Genomic DNA, 23,425 nt, shown 5'->3' on the forward strand with positions numbered 1-23,425 from the left:
GAGAAAGAATGATAAATATAGAAATTAAAGCCAAATCAGCATAAAGATAATTGATGTCCCTGAAGCAGAGACTCCAATAAATGGAAAAGTGAAAGTATTCAGAGATATAATACAAAATGTTTCTTTGAAGTTAGGAAGAAAAAATCTGTAGATTAAGAGGGCAAATAACATACCTGGAAAAATTAATCCAAGACAATCAACATTGGGACCATTCACATCAAGTTTTTGAGCTTCAACAGACTGAAAATAATTCAGGAATCCAAGGAGAAAGAATGAGTACTGCTATGAATAGACTTGTGAAAACTAGTTGCAATGTTAGTTTGTGATTAGAAAGTTTAAAGGGGGCCGAGCCCATGGCGCACTTGGGAGAGTGCAGCGCTGGGAGCGCGGCGACGCTCCCGCTGGGGGTTCGGATCCTATATAGGAGTGGCCGGTGCACTCACTGGCTGAGTGCCGGTCACGAAAACGACAAAAAAAAAAAAAAAGAGTTTAAAGAATTATAAACCTTTTTATAGGCAGCAAGAAAACACCTTTACCTTTGCTTTTCTGTTTTAATATTAGGGAGGTGTTCCTGTGGGCTTAGCGTCTAAACCTTTTCAGATTCTTTATGGACATGCCGATGAGGTATTGAGTGTCAGCATCAGCACTGAGCTCGACATGGCAGTATCAGGATCAAGGGTAAGATTTCACCTTTAAGAAATACTGATTATTTTTTCTACAAATTCAGTAGCAATATTTATATCTAAAGAAGCTTTTCCGGGGGAATTGGTAAAAGCATAGAAATCTAATACCATATTTGTGTAGGACTTTACAAAAGTGGCATAATACAGAAGGAAAAAAACTTCAAAGCACTGGATTATGTTTGGGGATTTTATTTATTGGACTTATTAGTTGAGGGAAGAGGGCATTCTATGAAATAAAATATTATTTGAAATTTCAAGATTGAAATTTTTCCCAAGGTACATGTATCCTTAGTGGAATAATCATTTGTCTCAGTTTTTTTCTCTCACTTCTTTAGCTGGCTCACTTTACTTTCTTCTTTTTTTCTGTTCTTTTCCATTTTCTAATATTTTCTGGGTGTAGGATGGCACTGTGATTATACATACCATTCAGAAAGGTCAGTACATGAGGACTTTACGGCCACCTTGTGAGAGTTCTCTGTATCTGACCATTCCCAATCTGGCTATATCATCGGAAGGACATATTGTCGTCTACTCCAGTACTGAAGAAAAAACCACCCTCAAGGTATATAACACTTTATAGAGTCGAGATAGACTACCAATAGCGTGTGTTTCTCTGCCCACATTATATATGAGGCACATTGAGGAAGGAAAGAATATCATATTTTAAAGATGTTTTCCTTTCATCATTCAGTTGTTCATTCCTTACCACTAGATGGACTTCACAATATTGGCCTCACATCTGTATTTTATTTTGGGGATTTCTATTGGCCTATATATGATTTCAAAAATAATTTATTGATTATGTGGACTTCATAAACTTAAGTGGAAATGGTAGCCAAGTCGAATTTTTTTTTTCACGAGGCAGGGTATAAATAAAAAAGCCCTGAATTTTATATTTACTTTTGGTGATAAAACTCTTTTTATTTTTTAATTTTTTTTGCGGTAGGGCAGCTGGTCAGGATGAGGATCCAAAAGCTTTTTAAATATTAAGAGAATCTTTTTCTTTTGTTTAGTTTTAAGAATGTAGGGGGTTTTTTTGGACTGTATGGAATTTTAATTCTTTTGGTGAAGGTGAGATTTTTTTATATTTATTAACTTGGCAGGGTGATTTGAAATCACTTTAATAATATTGTCTGCACATTTTCTCTTTAAATATAACCATATTTTTATTACAAAATTTTAAACTAAATGATTATTCTGTTGTTATAGTCATAGTTTTAACTGATAATATAAAAACTAAGAGTGTGGTGTTAGTAAGACCAGAGTCAAGGGTTTGGATCCCTGCACCGGCAAGCTGCCAAAAGAACCAAAAAACTAAAACTCAGTTTTTATTTGAGATCATTAAATTTTCCTCATCAATTTTTTGCAGGATAAAAATGCATTACATCTGTTTTCTATAAATGGCAAGTATCTAGGGACTCAAGTCCTGAAGGAACAAGTATCAGATATATGTGTAATTGGAGAACACATTGTCACAGGCAGCATACAAGGGTTCCTGTCTATAAGAAATCTCCACAGGTAAATAGTAAAAATTATTGAAGTATCACTTAAGGTGGCAGTACTTCCAGCCTGGTACGGAAATCAGGAATCTAATATTTTTTAAATTGGGGAAGCTAAAGTATTCCTGGATTAGTAAATGAAACATATATGTACATTTTAAAATATGTAGGAAATTTTATGTTATGTATATTGTACCACTATTAAAATTTTTTTCAGTATGTAGAACCAGAAAAAAAATTTTTATAGTGCCACACCTGGATTATGGTTTTGGAAATTTGTTCAAATTATATTTAATTTTTACAAACTAAAGTTTTTCTTTTTAAATTGTGGTAAAACATACTAAAGTATTTTTAAGGTTAATGTATTTGTATGTGTATTGTGGGTATGTGTGTATAAAATTGGTAGGGGGATCTTTTGTTATTTAATCCAGTAAAGGAGAGGGATGTTTGATTAGTGGATTTTTTTTTAAAAAATCTTTTCAATAATGGGCTTGCTTGCTTTATTGGTTTTGGCTGCTGGCCGGTACAGGGATCAAACCCTGGACCTTGGTATTATCAGCACCACGTTCTAACCAATTGTGCTAACTGGCCAGCCTGGATGTTTTTAGTTTGGTATTCTTCATATTTCCTAGCTTAAATACACAAAACACTATTATTCCTAGCTTAAATACACAAAACACATGTGTGCCCTAAATACAGTCTTTTCTTCCCTTTTAAAAAAATTTATTGTGACTTATTTATACTGCTCAAACTATCTTGGGCTCCCCAAAAAACCTTTCTTAAAAATCACTCTGGTCCAGGGTGTTCTTTCTACATTCATATCAGATTCACTTCTGTACCAAAATCCCTTCCCTATTTTTGTATTTTCCTTCTTATTTTTTCATTATTTGTCCCATGGCAGAACATTGAGTCCCCATTCTAATCGTATCTTTTCAACATTTTTTTTACAACCTTGGTTTCAGGGTGCTGTTAGGAGAATCTCAAATTAGAAAAATCAGTGGGATCTTTTAGCAATTTACCGTAGAACATAGTATGTGCATCGTAGGATTCTTTATTCACAAATCAGTGAACAAGCACAGGCATTTTTCATAATGGAATATTAGACAATGCAAATAGACCAATTTTAGTTACCTTATTCCCTCCCCTCTTCTCTTCCCCCCACAGCCATGCTTTTTGAGCTTTTCGGCCTTCTTACCCAAACTTAACTTACTAATCCACAAGGTGAAAAGCATTTAATGATAGTGCCTGTGTGCTCAGTACTTTGATGTTTATTCATAATAACTGACTTTGAAGGGTTTAAACATTGATATTTTTGAGGGGAAAATATCAGTATTTTTACAGTAATTAAAAGAGTTTAAAAACTAAATTGTGTGGCACTAATTATATGTCCAGGAGGAATTTTACAGACATTAAGGATTACTATGGCTCTGAGAAGTCAGAGGAATCTTGATGAAGGATTAGTAGGAATTGAAATGGAGAAAGAAAGAGGGAGGGCCTTCTTTTGGAGGTGAAGGTAGCCAAGATGAGAGAAAATAAAGTACAAAGACACAGGGATGGCAATGAGCATGGTATGTACTATGCTGGATTTCCGGGATAAAGTCAAGGCAAGGCTAGAACAAATACCCACTGGTAATATGAGGCTCAGAGAATGGTGACTGAACTGTGGTGCAAGAACTTTATTTCCACCTGTTTTAGGAAGGACACTAAGGACAAGAATCTAGTTAATATTCACATAGAATCCTATCTACCTGTTTTTTTTCCATACTTTGTCTCTCACCTTCCCTCTAATCCCACCAACATCCCTCTGTCAAGTGAACAGACAGTCTATTTGTCTTAGATAAACAGTGAATCAGAAAGATTTGTATTAGTAGAGTGGATTGGAAAATTGAAGAAAGAAAGGTTCTCAAGAGAGTAAGGAAAATAATTCTTATACATTAGGTTGATGGTTGCTTTATTAATTTTTTTTATTACATATGGTTAGAAGAGAGACATGTTGGGCCGAGCCCGTGGCGCACTCGGTAGAGTGCTGCGCTGGGAGCGCGGCAACGCTCCCGCCGCGGTTTCGGATCCTATATAAGAACGACCAGTGCACTCACTGGCTGAGTGCCGGTCACGGAAAAACGACAAAAAAAAAAAAAAAAAGAAGAGAGACATGTTGAGACTAGAGAAGAAGATCTATTTTTCAAGTATTTTAATTAATGCTACATCAGTCCTTGTGTCACTTTGACTTTCTGAACCTAAGTTCCCACATCAGTAAAATTAGAATACAGAACTAGATGATCATTAAGTTATCTTCCAGGTATAACATTTTGTGAATTATATGTCTGTGTAATTATGTATGTATTTTTTATTTCTCTTCTAGTTTGAATCTCAGTGTCAACCCGTTAGCCATGCGATTGCCTATCCACTGTGTTTGTGTAACCAAAGAATATAGCCATATTCTTGTGGGTTTAGAAGATGGCAAATTGATTGTAGTTGGTGTTGGCAAGCCAGCTGAGGTAAAACCTAGCATTAAGAATTTCATTTTCCATACTGTTGGGGATTCCTTTGGCTCTCCTTCGTTCCATCTGAATCAGAAGTCTCACTTATGGATAGGCAAGTTTAAAAACAAATTTGATTTTTCAGAGGGCAGTAAATGAAAAGAGAGAATAAAACTATTATTCAAGAATGATGTTTATATTATCATATAATTGAAAGCACACATGTGGCAGTTTCCGTCTACCACTTGATATGAATAAGAAAACCACTGCTTGGATTTTCAATACATAAAAGCCTTTATAAAAAATCAAATATAGTGACCCCGTGGCTCACTCGGGAGAGTGCGACGCTGGGAGCGCAGCGGCGCTCCCACCACGGGTTCGGATCCTATGTAGGGATGGCCGGTGCGCTCACTGGCTGAGCGTGGTGCGAGCAACACCAAACCAAGGGTTGTGATCCCCTTACCGGTCACAAAAACGCAAAAAAAAAAAAAAAAAAAAAAAAAAAAAAAAAAATCAAATATAGGCACAAACAGTAAAAGTAACTTTAACAAGTGCCTAGCATGAGTGTATGTCAGTTGTCCTTTTGTAAAAGCATGACCGTTTACTTGGAACTGCAAATATCCCCACATAACATGCTTATTCTCAGTGAGTTTCCTATCGTTACTATAAATTATTTGCTAAAGGTTTATTACTGAATATTCAGATACCATAAATCTAACTCTTATTCCTAGGAAAGCTTAGTGGCTGTTCTCCAAGTAAGTTAGTGATTCTTTTAAAAAATTTATTTTATTACATAGAATTTAAGAGAGTATTATAAGTTTTTTTAGAGTCATCATTGGTCTTTTCCTGAGAAATCTAGCAATATAGCATCTATAGGGATTTTTTTCAAGGGAAGAAATTACTGTCACTCTGTCAGTGGTTATAATAAATGTATTATAGATCATAAGAGACTTTTTGTTTTTGTTTTACAAATATTTTATGATTTTTTTTTTTAGTCCTTAGACTCTTTTCAAGATATTATTTTAACAAAAAAGAGATCTTACTAAATTAAATGACTGGAAAATTTAGTTTCAGATGTAACATTCCCCCAAACCATGTTAATAACTCTGTATCTCAGTATTTCACTCATATTTAAGACATTTTACATATGTTTCCATTCAACGCTGAGATTCTTCATTAATAAATTTGTCAAATAAATGCTGCCCTTCTGTTCTCTGTTAATCTGATGATTACATAAGAATTCTGCTCAAACTTGGTCTTTGAGTGTGTTTCACTTTGTTTGGTTTACTCAAGTGTCTTTTAAATTTGCCTGCCCTCCCCTCACCTTAGGTAAGTTTGTCAGTTTCTGATTTTACTGAATTTTTTTAATGAACTGACCATTATGTGCATACATTTCCTTTATAAAACTTGATTGGAAAAAACACCTAAGCAACTTCATTTGATAGACCTAAATTAATATTTTGTGATATTTATCAAATCAGTTTGGTAATTTGCCGTCATTGAAAAATGTATATAGAATGATAGGTCTACAACACATAGAATCTGAATTATGAATAAAAGTATTGTCTGTTTTACATCTTTGAATGTATCAGCTGAATTATGTATCTGCTTTAGAAAATTGGATACTTAGCATCCTGCATATTTAAAATGTAATTCATTCCATAAATTTGATAGTAGAATATGAAATAGATCTATGTTTAGTTATGAAAAGATATTTCTATTTCAAGATCTGTTTTTATCTAAAATATCAAAATCTTGATTAATGTGTATTTTTAAATCATATACCAGTTTTATATATTACTGTCAGTTATACTAGATGAAAAAATAGTAATAGGTTAATGGAAATAATGTTTCAGACAATACATCTAGAAATGAAAATGCAAAACAAGCATGCCAGAGCCACTAGTGTCTGTATGAGGCTTGTCTTTTGTCACTCCAATAAATGTACCCTAGAAAAGTGACTGTTAAAAAAGGCGGCAGAGGAATCATCATTAAAATGTAGATTGCAGTTGGGAAAGTAATTACAACAAATCATGTGGGGGTTTTGCCCCATCTAGATGTATAAGCACTTTTAAAGGACATTTACTCAGTGATTCAGTTAATATTTAATTAGTGTCCACTTTATGCTGTGAAGAGTGATAGGTGGTGCAAATTTAATGGTGAACAAACTGTGATCCTTACCTTGAAAGGGCTTATGCTATTCTTATTTTCTAAACTACTTTTTATCATTCTATTGTTAAATATTATGTTTGGAAATTCTTATATCAAAATATTTTTAAATTTCTTTTCATGAAATCATCATTTTAATTTCTCTTTATCCTTATGATTGGCATTAATATACTGCAGTTGCAAGAAAAGAAAATTCCCAAACCTATACGTCTTGTTAGCTACGTTAAGTTAGAGAAGCTTATTTTAATGAAGTGATACATATTTTTGTTAGTATATAAAATAAAGGAGTCTGGTAATTTTCAAATAACTGGGACATTTAATTTTTAAATTTACACATTAGCATTAGCCCTTTTTCAGCTGAAAGACATAATCAGTATAGAGCCTTTCTTTATTAATCAAAAATCTTTAAAATGTTAATGAATTTGCTAACAAAACATTTCTTTTGCATTCTACAAAATTAACGTTTCATATAACAATATTATTATTTTTTTTAATATCTATTCTTTATTTCTCTGGATTACTTTAAACAGATGCGTTCAAGTCAGCTTTCTCGAAAATTATGGGGATCTAGCAAGCGGCTCAGCCAGATTTCAGCTGGAGAAACTGAATATAATACTCAAGATTCCAAGTGATTGTTATTTCCATCTTCTGTCATAGATAACTGAAACTTGATTTACTGCTTTGTCACTTAAACCACATCTCTCAACTTCCTGAAATGTTTCAAGGCTTTTATCCCTGAAAATCATTTAGAGATTACCACAATTTGGTATAGTACATATGTAAAGACATAAGTTGTACTGTTATTCACTTTTAAAATTTCTGGTTCACATTAATGAGTACCATCTTACTATCTAATTCTTAGTCCACACTAAAGTAGATTTGAGAAAATATATTTGATTCCATTTAGTGGCCTATTCCTAAAGATCATTAGATTCATTTGCAAAAACAAACTTTCAAAATGAAGAAATTAGGTTCCGTTTGCTTGTTAATAGCAAAATTTAAGGTACAGATAATGGGACCGTTGAGAGACATGGCTTTTAATACATTCTTTACTTAATCATTTTCCTATTTACTGACTACCATATAAATATCAATTTATTTACAGAACTCCTGATTGAAGGTAATATTTTAAGGGCATCTGATGCACATTTGGATTTTCAAAACACAAAAAGTTCCAGGTTTGCATAGTAATATTAAAATAAGAATATCGAAACTGGTACATTGATTCATTCCACTAACACTTAGCATATTACTAATGAGAATTTACCGAGATGCATTATTATCCTTAAATAATCAGAGTTGGTAGGAAAAAGAGAAACTAGAGATATATTTTACAGATGTATTTCATTAATAGTATAATTAAGCAAAAATGCTAGTTGTGATTTTGACAGTTGGGTCCTTTAAGTAGCATTTGCAGCACAATTTGCATCTGCAAAGTTCAAAATTTCTTGGCTTTCTTTACTAAGCAAATACTATGTTTTCCTATAATAATTAGAACAGTTAGCAATAATGCCCAAATATATTACATTTTACCTAGGATACCCATGTGATTGAAGAATGAATTGAAAAGATATGTATAACTTAAAGTAGTCCTTTGGATATACTAATTTTAAAAAACACGTTTCTATTTCATGTTATGTACAGCTTTTAGGATTACAGTTAATTTTATTATACATGGTTAAATGTTACATTATGCTTTATTATTCAGGATTTTAAAGTAAAAGGCTGATTGATTTAATTTGGAATTCAAAAATTGTTAAACTTAGTTCTTTTATGAGATCCACTTTGACTTAGGTCACAGAGCTTTTACAACTACCAGTGTTATTAATCTGAGATTCCATGGGTTTTGGAGACTTTATGAATCCCCTGAAATTGTGTGGAAATTTCCTTTTTTGTGGTTTTGTTTGTTTGTTTGTTTGGGGTTTTTTTTGGGTTGCTGGCCAATACAGGTATCGAACCCTGAACCTTGGTGTTATCAGCACCACACTCTAACCAGCTGAGCTTACCAGCCAGCCTGTGTGTGGGTATGTGTGTGGGTGTGTGTAAATTTTGTATGTTAAGTGCATTTGCAGGAAAAAATGGTTGCATGGCTTTCTTAAAAGGGTCTACAACAACAAAAAAAACAAAAAAAGGAATGACTATAATTACAGATTCTGTTATTATTTTTATAATAATATTCCTTTTTCATTTCACAAATTATAGATTTCCTTACATCCAGTTGTCTTAATTGAATCTTGGAGAAATTTTTCCTTTGTAATTTCTCTCTCCTGTTGACTACAGTTTCCAATGCCCTTTTTAATACAAACCTATGAGTAAGTAAAAAAAATTTTTTTTAAATAAAGGATTTTGTTTAGGGAAACTTTTGAAATGATTTGTTTTGAGTCAAGACTAATTAAATTTATAGAAGAATTTCCTTTCCAATAAATTTAAATCCTGTTTCATCCAGGAAAAAATAGCTATGTTTTAGGTAAATAACACTGAAATAAACTGGCACAGCAATTATAAAATAGCACATATGTAAATGTGAAGTTTTCCTTCTCTGAGGACTTCAGGAATTTGTGTTTAAAAAAGTCTCAAAACAAGGCAATACAGATAATTATGATTTATAAGTGAGACTTATTGCTTCCATTAGTTTATCTTTATTCTTTTGTTTTATTTTTTAACTCCCACTCCAGTTCTCTACCCATGGTGCCACAATGGCCATCTTGTTTTATCTTCTTTTTTTTTTAGGAGACTTAAAGTCTGTAGAACCCAACATGATTGATTTTTGGTTTTTAATATATAGTTTTTTTGATAAACTTTTTCTAAATCAAAACTTTGTAAATTTTTCTTCTGGTTATTTATCCAGAGATTTTGATATAAGGATGCTTTCTTTATTTTTAAGGTCATTTGATATTGAGTTTGGAAATTATTTTGGATGTTTATGAGTTATAAGAATTTAATCAGAAAAATTTCTAAATTTATCATTTTTTACTCTGCTGCTTTTTAGATGGAGGAGCTGAACAAGCACTATTCATTTTATAGCTAACGTAAGAAGAAGCTTTGTTCACAGTATAAGTATTCTACCTAGACTAATACTAAATGTTCAGGGTAGTGGAATTATTCCTTATGTTACTTTTTCCAGAAAGTAAAAACCAAAAATACAGAGTTTGAGGAAAAGCTTTGAGAATACTAGCAACGGTCTAGAAGAATGGAACTTAAACTTTATCTATTAAAATAAGTAAATATGGTAGAACTATTAGCTGAATAATATATTCCTCATTTAAATAGTATAGGCCACTGAATTTAAAATCACTGGAAAGATGTACTTTTGGGGATTCTGGTATATGTAGATGTTATTCATAGAAATTATTTCTCTATTGTATAATGGGAGAAATTACCAGTATCATTAGAATGTAATAACATGTGGGCATTTTGGCTGATGAATATGGTATTTCAACTTGGCTGTTATAAAGTCTGTTATCTTTACAGAACTTTATATCTGCTTTTGTTTCTTGACACAGATGCTGATGGAAATAAAAACCTTAGCATCCTGCTGATGGGGAGAGATTTATACTAAGATAATGATTTTACTTTTGGAAAGTGAGATCAAGTATTAAAACATGTAATAGGTGTGCACACTTAGAGAATAAAGCAGCTTTCCAGAACTTTTTACAACTCTCCCTAATCTTATCACTTAGACACAATTGCAAGAGAGAAGAAAAAATAGATCAGTACATGAATATCAGGAAAGCATGTAAAAATGAAGGTTGGCCAGTTGGTTTTTAGTATTTTTCTTTTTATCCTTTGAAGCTCATGTCAGCTATGAAGAAGTTTCTATCTATGAATTTCCTTAGGTCACACTGCATGCTTTTGTAGGAGAAAAATGCCAAGTATTCATTTTGTCATTAGCAAGGAACATCAGTGAGGTTTCCTTTTTTCCCTCTATTTAGGGCATATCAAAATTATCCTTCGAAGAACTGGTTTTGAAAATCAGCTTTATGCTTCTGTAAGGAATAAGTGTGCACTCAGAATTTAGGTTTGAAATTTAAATCTTAACCTAAGACTTTATAGTTTGCTTGAATGGGAGTAGGCAGAAAAATTAATTTGAATACCAGATTTTTACTTAGTGGTGATAGATATATGGCATTTGCCTTCAAGTATATTTTATATTGTTATTACCAAAAAATCAGTAACGAAATCTTTTAATTAAATTTAAAGAGGTTAGTTCCTTTTATGTATTTATATTTATAAAATAAGCATTGTATTTATCACCTTTCCAATGAAAAGATATAAGCGCTTAGACTATATTAAATATAAATATTATAGTATTAAATAATATCATATAATATGTGATATCATGGGGGTGTGGGTGTACGTGGGTGTGTGTGTGTAAAGGTTAGCCTCCTCAAATATATTATTAAACCTATCTTTCATAAATAGGTTCTTAAACCTCTCTCCAAGATACAGCTTTTGACTACAATATAAGAAATGAAATATATTATTTTTACTCTAATTCTAATCTGTTGTTTTTATTTGTCAGCCAGACTTATAGCTTGTCCTAAATATTGTCCCTTTCATCCACTGAAACTGTTCTTTCCCAAAAGATTTCCCAAATCACTCTCAGCAAATATTCATTCTGAATATTCTTTTTGCCTAATTCATATATCATTTGTACTCAACATTTGATTTGTTTCAAATTTGACCCCATCCATATCATTGTTCTGTAGAGTTTTCTTATGTTTATCAGAGTTGTGGTGGTGCTTTTCTTGATGACATTAGGCAAATGTGGGCCACAACCTTATTTCTTTCATTTAAATCTAGCATTTTATAGGCCATTGATTCTTGATTGCGATTGCAGATCAGACTTGTTCATGGAGTTTTATAAATACACAGATGTCTATACACTACTTTGGACTTTCTGAATCTATTAGATATTCTTGGTATAAAAAATTTGTCTCAGGATTATTATATATCTTAAAATATTTTCCTCTGTAGAAGTTATGTCCATTTATTTTTAAAACATATCTAATATTCACTGGCTTATTTGAAAATAGGCTTAATTATTATCCTTGGAATGACCTTATCATCTTTGTTTTGCATGCCACAGAAATAACCAGATTTCCTTTTCAGTTGCATTATTCTTATCATGAACCCTCTTTAGAACTTTCACATTTGAAAATTCTAACTAATATTTACCTCCAAAAAAGTGTCTGTTTGCTAATATTAGTTCCTAATGACTATCGGTGAATATTTTGTACACTTGAATTGGGTAACATTCTAAGGAATAAAAAGCATGAGTAACAAATGCTAAGTTTCAAATATAAAATTAGATCTCTTGTAGCCTTGAAGCTTGTAATCAATAGAATTTTCCTGGTTGAAAAGTATTGGATAAATTCTCTAAGTACTTCTGATGACTTTCATAGGAACAGCCTCTGTATGGAAATAATCTTCAATTTTTCATAGGTGTTATAGGGATTAAAGCATTAACATATAAGATATTTAGTCCTAAATTGGAAGTGATTCTGTTTTCCATGTTAAAATATAAGGCTGTCTGAAATATAGGAGTTATGTGATTTTCTTCAGTATAAGAACCTTGTGTAAAAATGGCTATATTAACAGATACTTTTCTGATAGATTGTGGTAATTCATCAGACATTTTTTTAGGTTATTATCTCACTGACATTTGTCACATGTGGGTGATTTGTAAACACATCGCAGGATTTGGAACTGTGGAGTTAAGAGCTATATAGATAAGTGGGACACAGACTCAGTAGTATTTACTTTTGTCTTAATGTTCATAATCTTATGAACTGAAAACTGAGCAGGAAAAGAACAGTTAGAAAGTCACTAATTAAACATTTATTTTTCATGATACAGTTTTCATATGTGTCTTTGGAAGCTTATATTTTACAAATATAACCATAATAATGATATCACCACCACAATTTTGTCATTTAAAAAACTACCCATTCATTTTTCAAAGTTGACTCTTAGTGGAGGTGTATGTTTGTGTGAGTGTGTTTCCACTTATATGATGGCTATCTCATTATTTAAAATTTTTTTCTTATTATTTAAACTATTTGGTGTATCACATGATTAGCTGTGCTTGTGATGCTATTACAATATACTACTGTAATGTGAGACTAAGAAAAGTTAGGATTTAGGTGGGATTGAAAAAATTATTTTATTGATTATAATATAAATCATTTTTTAAAAGTCTTATTCCAGTTGGTCCTCTTTAAATTTTATTTTGGTAATAATATATTTCAACTTAAGATGTATTAAAACTAAAGGTTCTCTGTTAGTCAGTGTATGAGTCAACATTAAAATGCTATTTTTGATATTTTTTCTTTGGTAACATTTTCCCACACTAAGCAATGGGTTGTATGATTTAGTAGGCTCAACCTACAAATTCATAAATTCTACTCTTATATTTTGAAGGAAAAAATGCTTATCTGTAATAGACATGATTATTTTGCTCTTCAGAATGCTAAAAGTATATTATTCAATAAACACTTTAAGAAATGGCTCGGGCCGGCCCTGTGGCTCACTCGGGAGATTGCAGCACTGGTAGCGCCGAGACCGTGGGTTCGGATCCTATATAGGGATGGCTGGTGCGCTCACTGGCTGAGCGTGGTGCACACCACACCGTGCTGAGGGTTGCAATCCCCTTACTGGTCAAAAAAAAAAGAAAGAAAGAAATGGTTCTGGTAAAGAAATATAAGTAGTCATACTTAGCTGAAAAAAATTTCAGCTTCTTAATTTTTCGCATAGAGATTAAAGAAAATAACTCTTTTCTTCTTTTGGAATTTTGATTTCTTTTCTTAGATAACTTTTTAGTGATTTAACTATAGTTTCTACACTACTTCCAAAATTATGGCATGTTATGGTAGCTCTTATTGTTAAAGATCTTTTATTTTTAAACTATTTTTTCCAGTCCGGTTTTTTCTACTCTGAAAGACTGATTCATAAACACCATCACCAGACATTTTTTGTGGCTACTACTTATTTTATGTTATCTTTATGTGAGACAACTGATTAAAAAACCATGTAGCTGATCTGTTCTATTCAGAAACTCTTTAACAGGTATGGCTTTCCTGCCCTCAACTTTTTGCTTTTATAGAATTGGAGCAAAAAATTTAGCAAAAAGAAATCAGATATCTGGCCAGACAGCCATTCTCTATCAGATTCATTGCTATAGAAGTGAATCCATTTAGAAAAATATCAAACATATATGATTTTTCTGTATTGTCAGGTTTTCTGGGACGCAGATTAATTAGGAGCAATTCAGTATTATACAGGGTAACAGGGACTTGAACACATGTATGTGCACATAGTCAATTCAGAGGAGCATAGCTGAAAATTTTAAATGACTTTAAAAAAAATTACTTGGAAATTGTGCTGCTACTTAAATATTTAAGGAATTCAAAAAGTTGTGTATTTATCTTACAATGTTCCTTCTCATTTATTCTACTGGAATTGACCATGAAAAAGAATATTAAGCCTTATTTATATCTAATTATTGACTGTGCAAACTGTGACTTACTGGATATTTATATGCCAAAAAAAAAAAGGGTTTTAAAGTTGAGCAAGTTTTAGACAATAAAGATGTATAAATAATTTTGATTAGTATTCTCATTATAATGAAGTTATTGTTAGTTTGGTGCAATACATTCTTTCCTTCCCCATCTTTTTAAAATTAAAAATCTAAGATGTATGTTTTGTTTTGTTACATAAAGTGCTGTTTTTAAAAAATTCAGTGTGTGTATATGAGCTGTTTGATTTCTGTATAGCATGATTGAAGATGATAATGGAAATTTTGCACTTTTTTTTAGTCCCTTGGAAATTTGTACTCTAATAGTTTTTAAGAATGTACATTTATTTTGTACATAATAAATTAGCATTATATATGAAAATGTGTTTGAATCAAATAAAAAATGTTATTATGTTCTTCAGTTGATTTGTAGTTCTCAATTCATAGAGGCTGATTAGAACTTGGCCTTGGCTAAGTTATTTGGGTAGACAAAGGATTCAATTTTAGTATATGTGCTGCCGAAGCGAGCACAGACAAAGGATTCAATACAGTTTTTGTTAAGCAGAAAATTTGTCACTTGTCACTGTATGATAGAGATACAAAGATTACTCAGAGCACAAATATAAAGAGCAATGAGAAGCCCAAAGGGACTGCCCTGAGACAACTCCCTCAAGAAGGGAGTGACAAGGTACAGCCCCGAGTCAGTATTTGCTTCAGCTTTTATTATAAAGACAAGGAAATACAGGGGAAAAAAACAACTTAACCAATCATTTATCAAAGGAATGAAAAGAAATTGGCTATGGGGCAATCTCTGGAAAACATCTTGAGAAACAAAGGAAAGGGAGTGAAGCTGGATAAGAAATGACCTTAATATTCTTACCTTATCTAGCAGAAACTACTTGCTGTTTCCAGCACTTAAGTTCTGCATAAATGCACTTAAGACTTTTGCCCTTTGTGCACTCCCTGTTCTTTTTCAAGCCTATGTGCTCCCACAATAATTGGTCACTGTTTCTTTTTCATATGAACAGAATTTCTTCTGTAATCCTGTGTGACTAAGATAAATATTGTATTAATTGGCCAGTTTTTGTCATATAAAACAACACATGTAGACTTTTAAAGCCACCTCAGACACATTGTTACATTTTTTTCCCCTTAGCAAATGGTCATATGCCATAAATCTCCATTTGTAGTTAACCAAATAATATATTAGGTTGGGTTTTTTAAAACTTTTATTTCCTTTCATAATTAAAATCTTTTATCCATCTACTTTTGACAGTCTAAATGTTGACTTAATCCTTTCCTTCCTTGTATTTTTGTTAAGGTTAATAGAAGTTAATCCATAATAAGACAGAATCCAAATTCTGTTCCAGGTTCTTGCTTGTACTTTTGTCTCTAGATCCAGATAACAAGACAACAGAAATAAACGTTAATCTTTATCTAGTAGCTCTCTACTACACTTTACTGAAGACATTTCACTAAAATTGGAAACTTCCTGCATTAATTCATCTGGTAAAATTTCTTCATCACTGGATAATCAAAGCAGGTTAGTTAAAAACTTAATTAAGACCACACTGTTTTTGTGAAACGAGCCCATAACAACATATTAGGCATCAAATAAATGTGGGGTTTTTTCACAGAAATACTGGAGCTCATATTTTCCTGCCATGTAACATCTCACATTATTCATTTGATGAGAATCTGAAACAATTTTTTAAAACTTTTTTTTGAGAATTTTTTACTAATTTTTAAACTTATTCACTACTGAACTTTCAAAATGATTTTGACTGTCTATTGAATCACCATAAAACTTTTTACCTAAGTAGCATTTGGTGTATTTTCTAAAAGTTGTATCTGTTTAAAGGTGGTTTAATTATAACTTTGCAGAGATTGGAAAAACTAGGGGAAGGCTATGGAAAAATTGTGCATTACTATTATTTATGCTCTAGTAATAAAAAAGATATTTTGAAAGTAGGTGCATTTTTATATTAATTCAGCTTTATAGCCCAAATCCTTTAACAACTCATGGTCAGTATGCCAAGTCATTCATAAACATATGATATTGTGGTTAAAGAGAAGATGAAGATAGATTTAATTATTCAGCCTAGAACAGTAGTTTCAGAATCCTATTTAAGCATTATGTGTCAGAGTATTATCAAGGTGCATCACAGAGGCATTTACAGATGGAAAAAACACATGAGAACTTTCTTACATGAGAACTTGAGTACATTTTCAAGAGGTTGAAGAAGAACACTGACAGCCTGAAAACAAACTTTATCAAATTTTACATGTGAAAGGAAATACCTGTACAAATCATCTAGAACTTTTATTTGAGGTATAAAATTTTGAGGAACTTCTGAGGAAATAATCTAAATTTATATTAAAATCATTTTAATGACAAATTGTGTTATGCAAGGGTACTGCAAAAATTTTGTGGAAAAATAAAAGATAATACAGATCTTTCCATGAACTTTTTTTTTTTTTTTTTTTTTAAAGATGACTGGTAAGGGGATCTTAACCCTTGACTTGGTGTTGTGAGCACCACGCTCAGCCAGTGAGCAAACCGGCCATCCGTATATGGGATCCGAACCCAGGGCCTTGGTGTTATCAGCACCGTACTCTCCCGAGTGAGCCACGGGCCGGCCCTTTCCATGAACTTTTTGAATATCCCTCATATGTAAATACATGTGGTTTTCCAATATTGATTAAATGAAGTAATAATTGTATTCATTAATAGCCTTATTAATTAGAGCCGTAATAATGCAGAGAGACTTCTCCAGATGCAGTTTGCAATTTAAATTACTCTTTTAAAATAAGTGTTGATATAACATGAGTAAAGTGTGGTACCAATTGTTTATATTACTCTATAGATCTAGATAACTGTTTTAAGAGATGGTGAAAAAATCCCAAAATAGGTGATAGTAATTGTTAGGACAAATTTAAACTATTTTGTAATGTTTTTTGCAGTAACAATGTTACTATATGCAACTTTATTACAGTTGAACCCAATAGGTAAAATTCATGGTTCATTTCTGAATCTAAATACTACTTTAAAACTTTTATTGATAATTCCAATTGCTACTTCCTCAACAAAGCAAAATGTCACCAATTTAAAATGTATTTTAAAACTATCCTTTATATAAATTATGCCTCAATAAACCTGAAAAGATTATTTAAAAATTCTATCCAAGAACTACAATGACCCAAGACAGGCTGGTTTGATATTACTGTCAATAGAACACAAGTCATGTGAAAATCTTGATTATAAAAATAGGGATTTTGCTGAAATGAAGGGAAGAAAAATAAATTTTATGAAATAAATATACAATAATTTATGAATTGTATATCTAAATATGATTTTTCATCCAAGCAAATCTGGGCCATCGTAGAACAATATCATTAGACAATATACAATCATTAAGTTCAGCTATCTGATATTTTGTCATAAAAACTATAGTTTTATGCATATTTTAATTTTGTCATGAAGGTGATGGGGTTCAGGACCCGCTACCCCAAATTATGACAACTCGACACTTGAGAAAACAGCAGAAGCAGAAATGTCACTCTCACCTTCTCATCCCTCTCCCCCGAAACAGTTCATAAGATCCTCATGTGAGAGATGCTCTCCCTACACCCGAAGGAAAGGAACATCCTTATCTCTGAAGACACAGGGACATAGCAAAGAATCTGAACAAGTAGACCCTGCTAAGTTCTCTCCGGTTTATTACCACTGGATCATATCCCTTTTGTCTAATCATACTACTCCACAACTATCCACCTCTTCATCAAATCTAATCATAAAAATACACAAGTTTATCTGTTTTGGGGGGGGTCTTCATTTCTGAAGGGTCTTGTGTCACATAAAACTTACATTAAATAAATTTGTACACTTTTCTCTTGTTAATCTGTCTTTTATTATAGGGTCCTCAGCCATGAACCTAGTGACGGGTGAGAAAATCTTTCCTCCCCTACAATGGTATACTTATTAGGGAAGGAGGACAGAATATTTATTTAAGACCGTTAATTTGATTTGTGACTTAAATATTTTAACAGTGCAACCAAATACACACCCAACATTCCCATCTCCATAAACTTTTGTACTTCTTTTTCCACAGCAGGGATCAACAAACTTTTTCTGCAAAGGGACAGATAATAAATATTTTACACTTTGAGGGCCATATGGTCTCTGTAGCAACTATCGATTTTGCTGTTGTAGCCATAGACGGTATGCAAAGAAATGAGTATAGCTGTCTTCCCATAAAACTTTATTCACAAAAACAGATGGGACCCCACAAACCTTAGTTTGCTGATCCCTGCAAAACAGTATTCCAGCAAATTTCTAGCATCTCAACTTGAATGACTGTAGGCCAATATTGAATCCAGGCTTCAATTAACAGAACACGCACATTCAGATCCAATCGCACGTGCTCAAGCTAACATATTGAGTTCCCAAATGCTGAGTGAATGAAACCATCTAAACAAATTTGGCTTTTACCAGTGTTTATATATTCCTTTCCTTAAACAGATACCCTTAGTGTCCATTCCCATACATGCTTCCCACATTCCCGCTGATACAAGGTCTTATTGTTCCTTTGATGTATAAGCCAGTGTTTGGCCTCTGGCCCAGGCATTGTGTGTAGAGAATTTTAAAACAATGATAGAACCAACTAAATGTCTTGTTTTTTATCATCACCATGTGTGGCCAATAGTAAACAATAACAGTGAAAAATTACTCCACCTGTCTTTTTCTTGGAGTGCCACTGCTATACGGTATTTCCTCTAGAAACTGGACTGGCAATTCTCTCTCTGGGCCATGATGGGTTTAACTCTCTTTATTGGTCTGAGATAATGAGAAGAAATGGGAATTCTTCTTCAAGATAGTAGGTGCTCCTTTGGGATGTAACTTATTCAAGACAAGCTTCTGAAAGTCTTTTATGTGAGGCAAGTTAGTTACTTCAGACAGAAGAGAAAGACCAGCTTCCATCAACAAGGCAGGTTCAGAAGGACTTGAGGTTTCAGCTTTGTCTTTATCTGACTAAATGTCCTTAAGTCAGAGTCCTATTCCTTAGATTTAGGAATCCATTAGGCCGGCCCGTGGCTCACTCGGTAGAGTGCAGTGCTGATAACACCAAGGCCACGGGTTCGGATCCTATATAGGGATGGCCGGTTTGCTCACTGGCTGAGCGTGGTGCTGACAACACCAAGCTAGGGGTTGAGATCCCCTTACCGGTCATCTTTTAAAAAAAAAAAAAAAAAAAAAAAAGATTTAGGAATCCATTAGATTTAGTCCTATTCCTTTAGATTTGTGCACTGCAGCTGCACAAGATAAGGGCTTCTTTTGAGACCGCCGTGGAAGGCTTCTGGTTCTTCCTCTGCCCCACTTTATGTTGGGAGTTCAAGGTCTTAAATTTATTTTTTTCCTTTCATAAGCTGTACAACTACAGTGCAGTCAGAAATCCACCCCACAATCTGTTGTAATCCCCATTGTTGCCCTCAACAGTCACTTGACCATCTAAAATTTTATACCCTACTGACATTCCATCCCATGCCACCACTGGTGATAATTTTTTTATTTTTATTTATTTTTTGACTGGGAAGGGGATTGCAACCCTCAGCATGGTGTGGTCTGCACCATGCTCAGCCAGTGAGCACACCGGCCATCCCTATGTAGGATCCAAACCCGCGGCCTCAGTGCTACCTGCGCCACACTCTCCTGAGTGAGCCACGGAGCCAGCCCATAATTTGAATAACCTTGTTGCCACTGCACACCACAGACTATGAAGGTCATCAAATATGTGTTTACCTGGTCCTAGAATTCCATCTTGAGGAACTGTTTCTGGGAGCCACTCTTTGTGCCAAATAGAGTCAGGTCTGACAGAAAATAGTATCTAACCCAGAAGGTTCAAAAGACTTTAATGCAGAAACTATATACAGAGATGTGGGCAGGGTTAATGAAACCAATAAGGGATGTTGAAGTACCCACACGCTAGCAACAAGGAAAACCATAGTCATTCCTAGGTCAGAAGGGGCAAGGAGAGAAAAAATTATTACTGTTGCTCAGAGAGGGTTGGAGCCTCTACCTCAAAATCTGTAGGTGCAGTGGGATATGGCTCCCACCAGCAAATGCTGTATGGCTCAGAGTTAAAAGGGAGCTAAAAAGGAGGCTTCTAAACCTGATTTCTTCTGTCTTAGCCAACAGATGCCTCCTATTGATGGAACTCAATGGGAAGTGAGCTTATAAGGAGCCCAGGTGGTACAGTCTGAAGGAATTAACTGCAGTGGTCCTAGTATAGGGCAAAGAACAGCAGAGATTGGATCTGAGGGTACAGGGGAAGGGTGGGAGAATGGGAAAACAGGCACAAATGTTTTCTGATTATTTTCAGGAAAATGGAAGGAGGACTTAATTGAGATGTGAGTTAATTGACCACTAAATATAATACAATCAGTTAATTTTATATAATAAAATCATAGTTAATTTTTATGATTTTTGTCCTGTATCTCAAAGGTCTGCAAAAAATTGATATTGCTTATATATACTATAACAATGTCCCATCTTATAAAAGGTTCCTTAGGGCTTACAATTATTAAAACAAAAAACAGGAGTAGGATTGATATTGAATCCTGGCTCACTTTAACAATAAATAATATTCATTCATAAACATGTAAACAAATTGAAAAAAGGGCCAATCCATCTGGAGAGATGCATTTCTGGTAAAATTTTACTTGTGTGTAATATTTTATCAAATTCTGTAATATATTTATTTTGATTAATTGTGTAACTGAAATTGTAATTCTAACTTGAATCTAAAAAAAAATAGTTCTAAAACTTAAAATACTTTAAATTTAAAAATATCTTAAATCTTTAAATATTTTTAAAATATTTAAAAATATGTCATAGGTGTCTTAAAACAGGAGTTTTAGAGTCAGAGAATTGAAAACTATTTTGTAATTCAACACAAGTACACACTGAAGAGAAGTATGACAGGTGAAGAAGAAAAATACTTGCATTAGAATAAAATTCTGTGGGATAAGCACAATGGAAATAAGTCCAGAAAAAGGTACCATGGAAAATTTCCAGATGTTCATAAAGACTTTACGTATTTTTTTTAAAATGTCTGATGATAGTTATCACATCACTAATTCTATTTAAATTCCTTTTTACACATTTAAAAGAGAGATATAACAATTTCAAAATGTAAAGATTTACAATATGCCAGAAATGTAATCCTTTAAAGTCAAGTTAAAAAATTTTAGATGTCAACACAAAAATGTGTGAGTATATACGTATTCAAAATACTTTTAGGGAGTATCTAGGCAAAAAGTTTGAAGAACACAGGAGAAGGGAGATGTCTATCTTTAGAACTCAATCTCTGAAGTATTGTGCCCTGCCTGATCTCTGGAATTTTTGTCTCTTTCACATACCTTCAAAGTTCAGAGGGTCTCAGACTATATTTTATAGGTCAATTTAGGACTAAAAGAGGAGTCCAGATATCCTGGAGCATTGGTGCCGAAGGTTACTATTACACAGCTACATTATGCACTTAAAAATCTTGTGTTTACTGTTTTGAAAACCTATTTGGAACATCCTTTTGATGGGAAATGTCTTTAAAATTCCAAACAAGACTTAAAAATGAACTTCTAAACACATAGGGCAATTTGAAACACACATATGCAGAGAAAGACTTAAAAATATGATTTTGCTAAGTGAAATATTAAATAGCAATGTCTTGTTATATTGGCTGTAGATGTCAAAAGATTTAGCATTTTCAGTGAAGTATGTTTCACATACATGAGTAATAGTTACTTATGCAATCTGGAATGATTTCTCTTGCCGAATTGCCTGTTCTTGCCATCTTATATTAGTAAAGCTATTAAATCTATAAACACTTTTAGTACGCTTTCACTAAATGGAGCACTAGTGAGCAGCAGGCCTTGCCTTACATTATCCATGTATGTGAAACAGAAGAGGGGTCTTGGAATATTTTAATGCTAAATGCTGAAGTAGATAGCACTTAGTTTTGCCAGGAGCTGTGCTAACTGGTTTTCATAAAATATCTAATTTAATCCTATAGGCAACTCTGTATGGTATTATTTTCACTGTTTTACATAGAAGGAAATGGAAGTTTAGAAAATTCAAGCAATTTATCGAAAAAGTCAAAGCTAGAGAGCCAGGAAATCTTATCCACCTTGACCAGTCTGCGGCCTTCGCTCAAGTGTCAAAGAATCACTGCAAACGGGAATTCTGCGAAACAAGGAGCATCTAACGGAGTTTAACTCTCAGAGACTTCCCTGTGCAGGTTAGCCTCGGTCAGTGGCTCTCACTCAGATTTAAGTGGAACAGTATTCCCCGGAGGGCTTGGTGAAATCACAGATTGCTGTACCCGTGTCCCACCCCAGAGAGTCTGACTCAGTAGGTCTGGGGTGGGATCGAGAATCTGCATAACTGTGTGTGTGTGTGTGTGTGTGTGTGTGTGTGTGTGTGTGTGTGTGTGTGTGTGTGTGTGTGTGTGTGTGTGTGTGTGTGTGTGTGCAGCGCCGCACTCTGTGTGTGTGTGTGTGTGTGTGTGTGTGTGTGTGTGTGTGTGTGTGTGTGTGTGTGTGTGTGTGTGTGTGTGTGTGTGTGTGTGTGCAGCGCCGCACTCTCCCGAGTAAGTCACGGGGTCGGCCCGAGAATCTGCATTTCTAATGAGTTCCCCGGCCACTGAAGCGACCGGTTGAGGCACCGCACTTTGAGAACCACTGGTTTAGAGGATCTAATCTTAAATCCATTGCGGGAAGTGTTGGCCGGGGCAGAGCGAAGATAACTCCTAACTTCTCTCAGAAGCCCGGGCTCTGCTTTCGCCAGCAGCTTCCTCTCCTAGTCGCGGGCGTGTTCTGCAGCCGCGTCCACCGTAGCCTCCGCCCGGGAGTTACTCAGCCCGGGCGGGCTGCGCGCTGGGCTCACGTCCCAGCTCCTCGGCGCTCCATTGTTCTCCCCGCCGCGCCGGGCCGCGGGCCTTGGTCACGCCCCCGGCGGCCCATTCGTTCCCAGGTCCGCCGGCTGCCTCCTCCCACACGCGAAGACCTCCGGTAGGGCCAGGC

At 34.0% G+C, this 23,425-nt stretch overlaps 1 protein-coding gene across 8 annotated transcripts in view; it reads left to right on the forward strand.

Moving 5' to 3' along the window:
* Positions 1-8,446, forward strand: part of NBEAL1 (neurobeachin like 1) — a 204,626-nt gene extending 196,180 nt beyond the window's left edge. For 7 of the 8 annotated variants that reach the window (XM_063093907.1, XM_063093951.1, XM_063093959.1 and 4 more), the window contains 5 exons: positions 562-678; positions 1,084-1,245; positions 2,053-2,201; positions 4,545-4,680; positions 7,362-8,446. In XM_063093907.1, the coding sequence (XP_062949977.1) occupies positions 562-678; positions 1,084-1,245; positions 2,053-2,201; positions 4,545-4,680; positions 7,362-7,463 (666 nt within the window). In that variant the 3' untranslated portion in view covers positions 7,464-8,446. Of the gene's footprint in view, positions 1-561; positions 679-1,083; positions 1,246-2,052; positions 2,202-4,544; positions 4,681-7,361 lie in introns of those variants that run through there. The other variant, XM_063093967.1, reaches the window with a different exon arrangement.
* The last annotated feature ends 14,979 nt before the right edge of the window (positions 8,447-23,425 follow it).

This window comes from Cynocephalus volans, chromosome 1 (genome assembly GCF_027409185.1).
Source record: "Cynocephalus volans isolate mCynVol1 chromosome 1, mCynVol1.pri, whole genome shotgun sequence".
In the NCBI taxonomy this organism is placed as follows: Eukaryota; Metazoa; Chordata; class Mammalia; order Dermoptera; family Cynocephalidae; genus Cynocephalus; species Cynocephalus volans.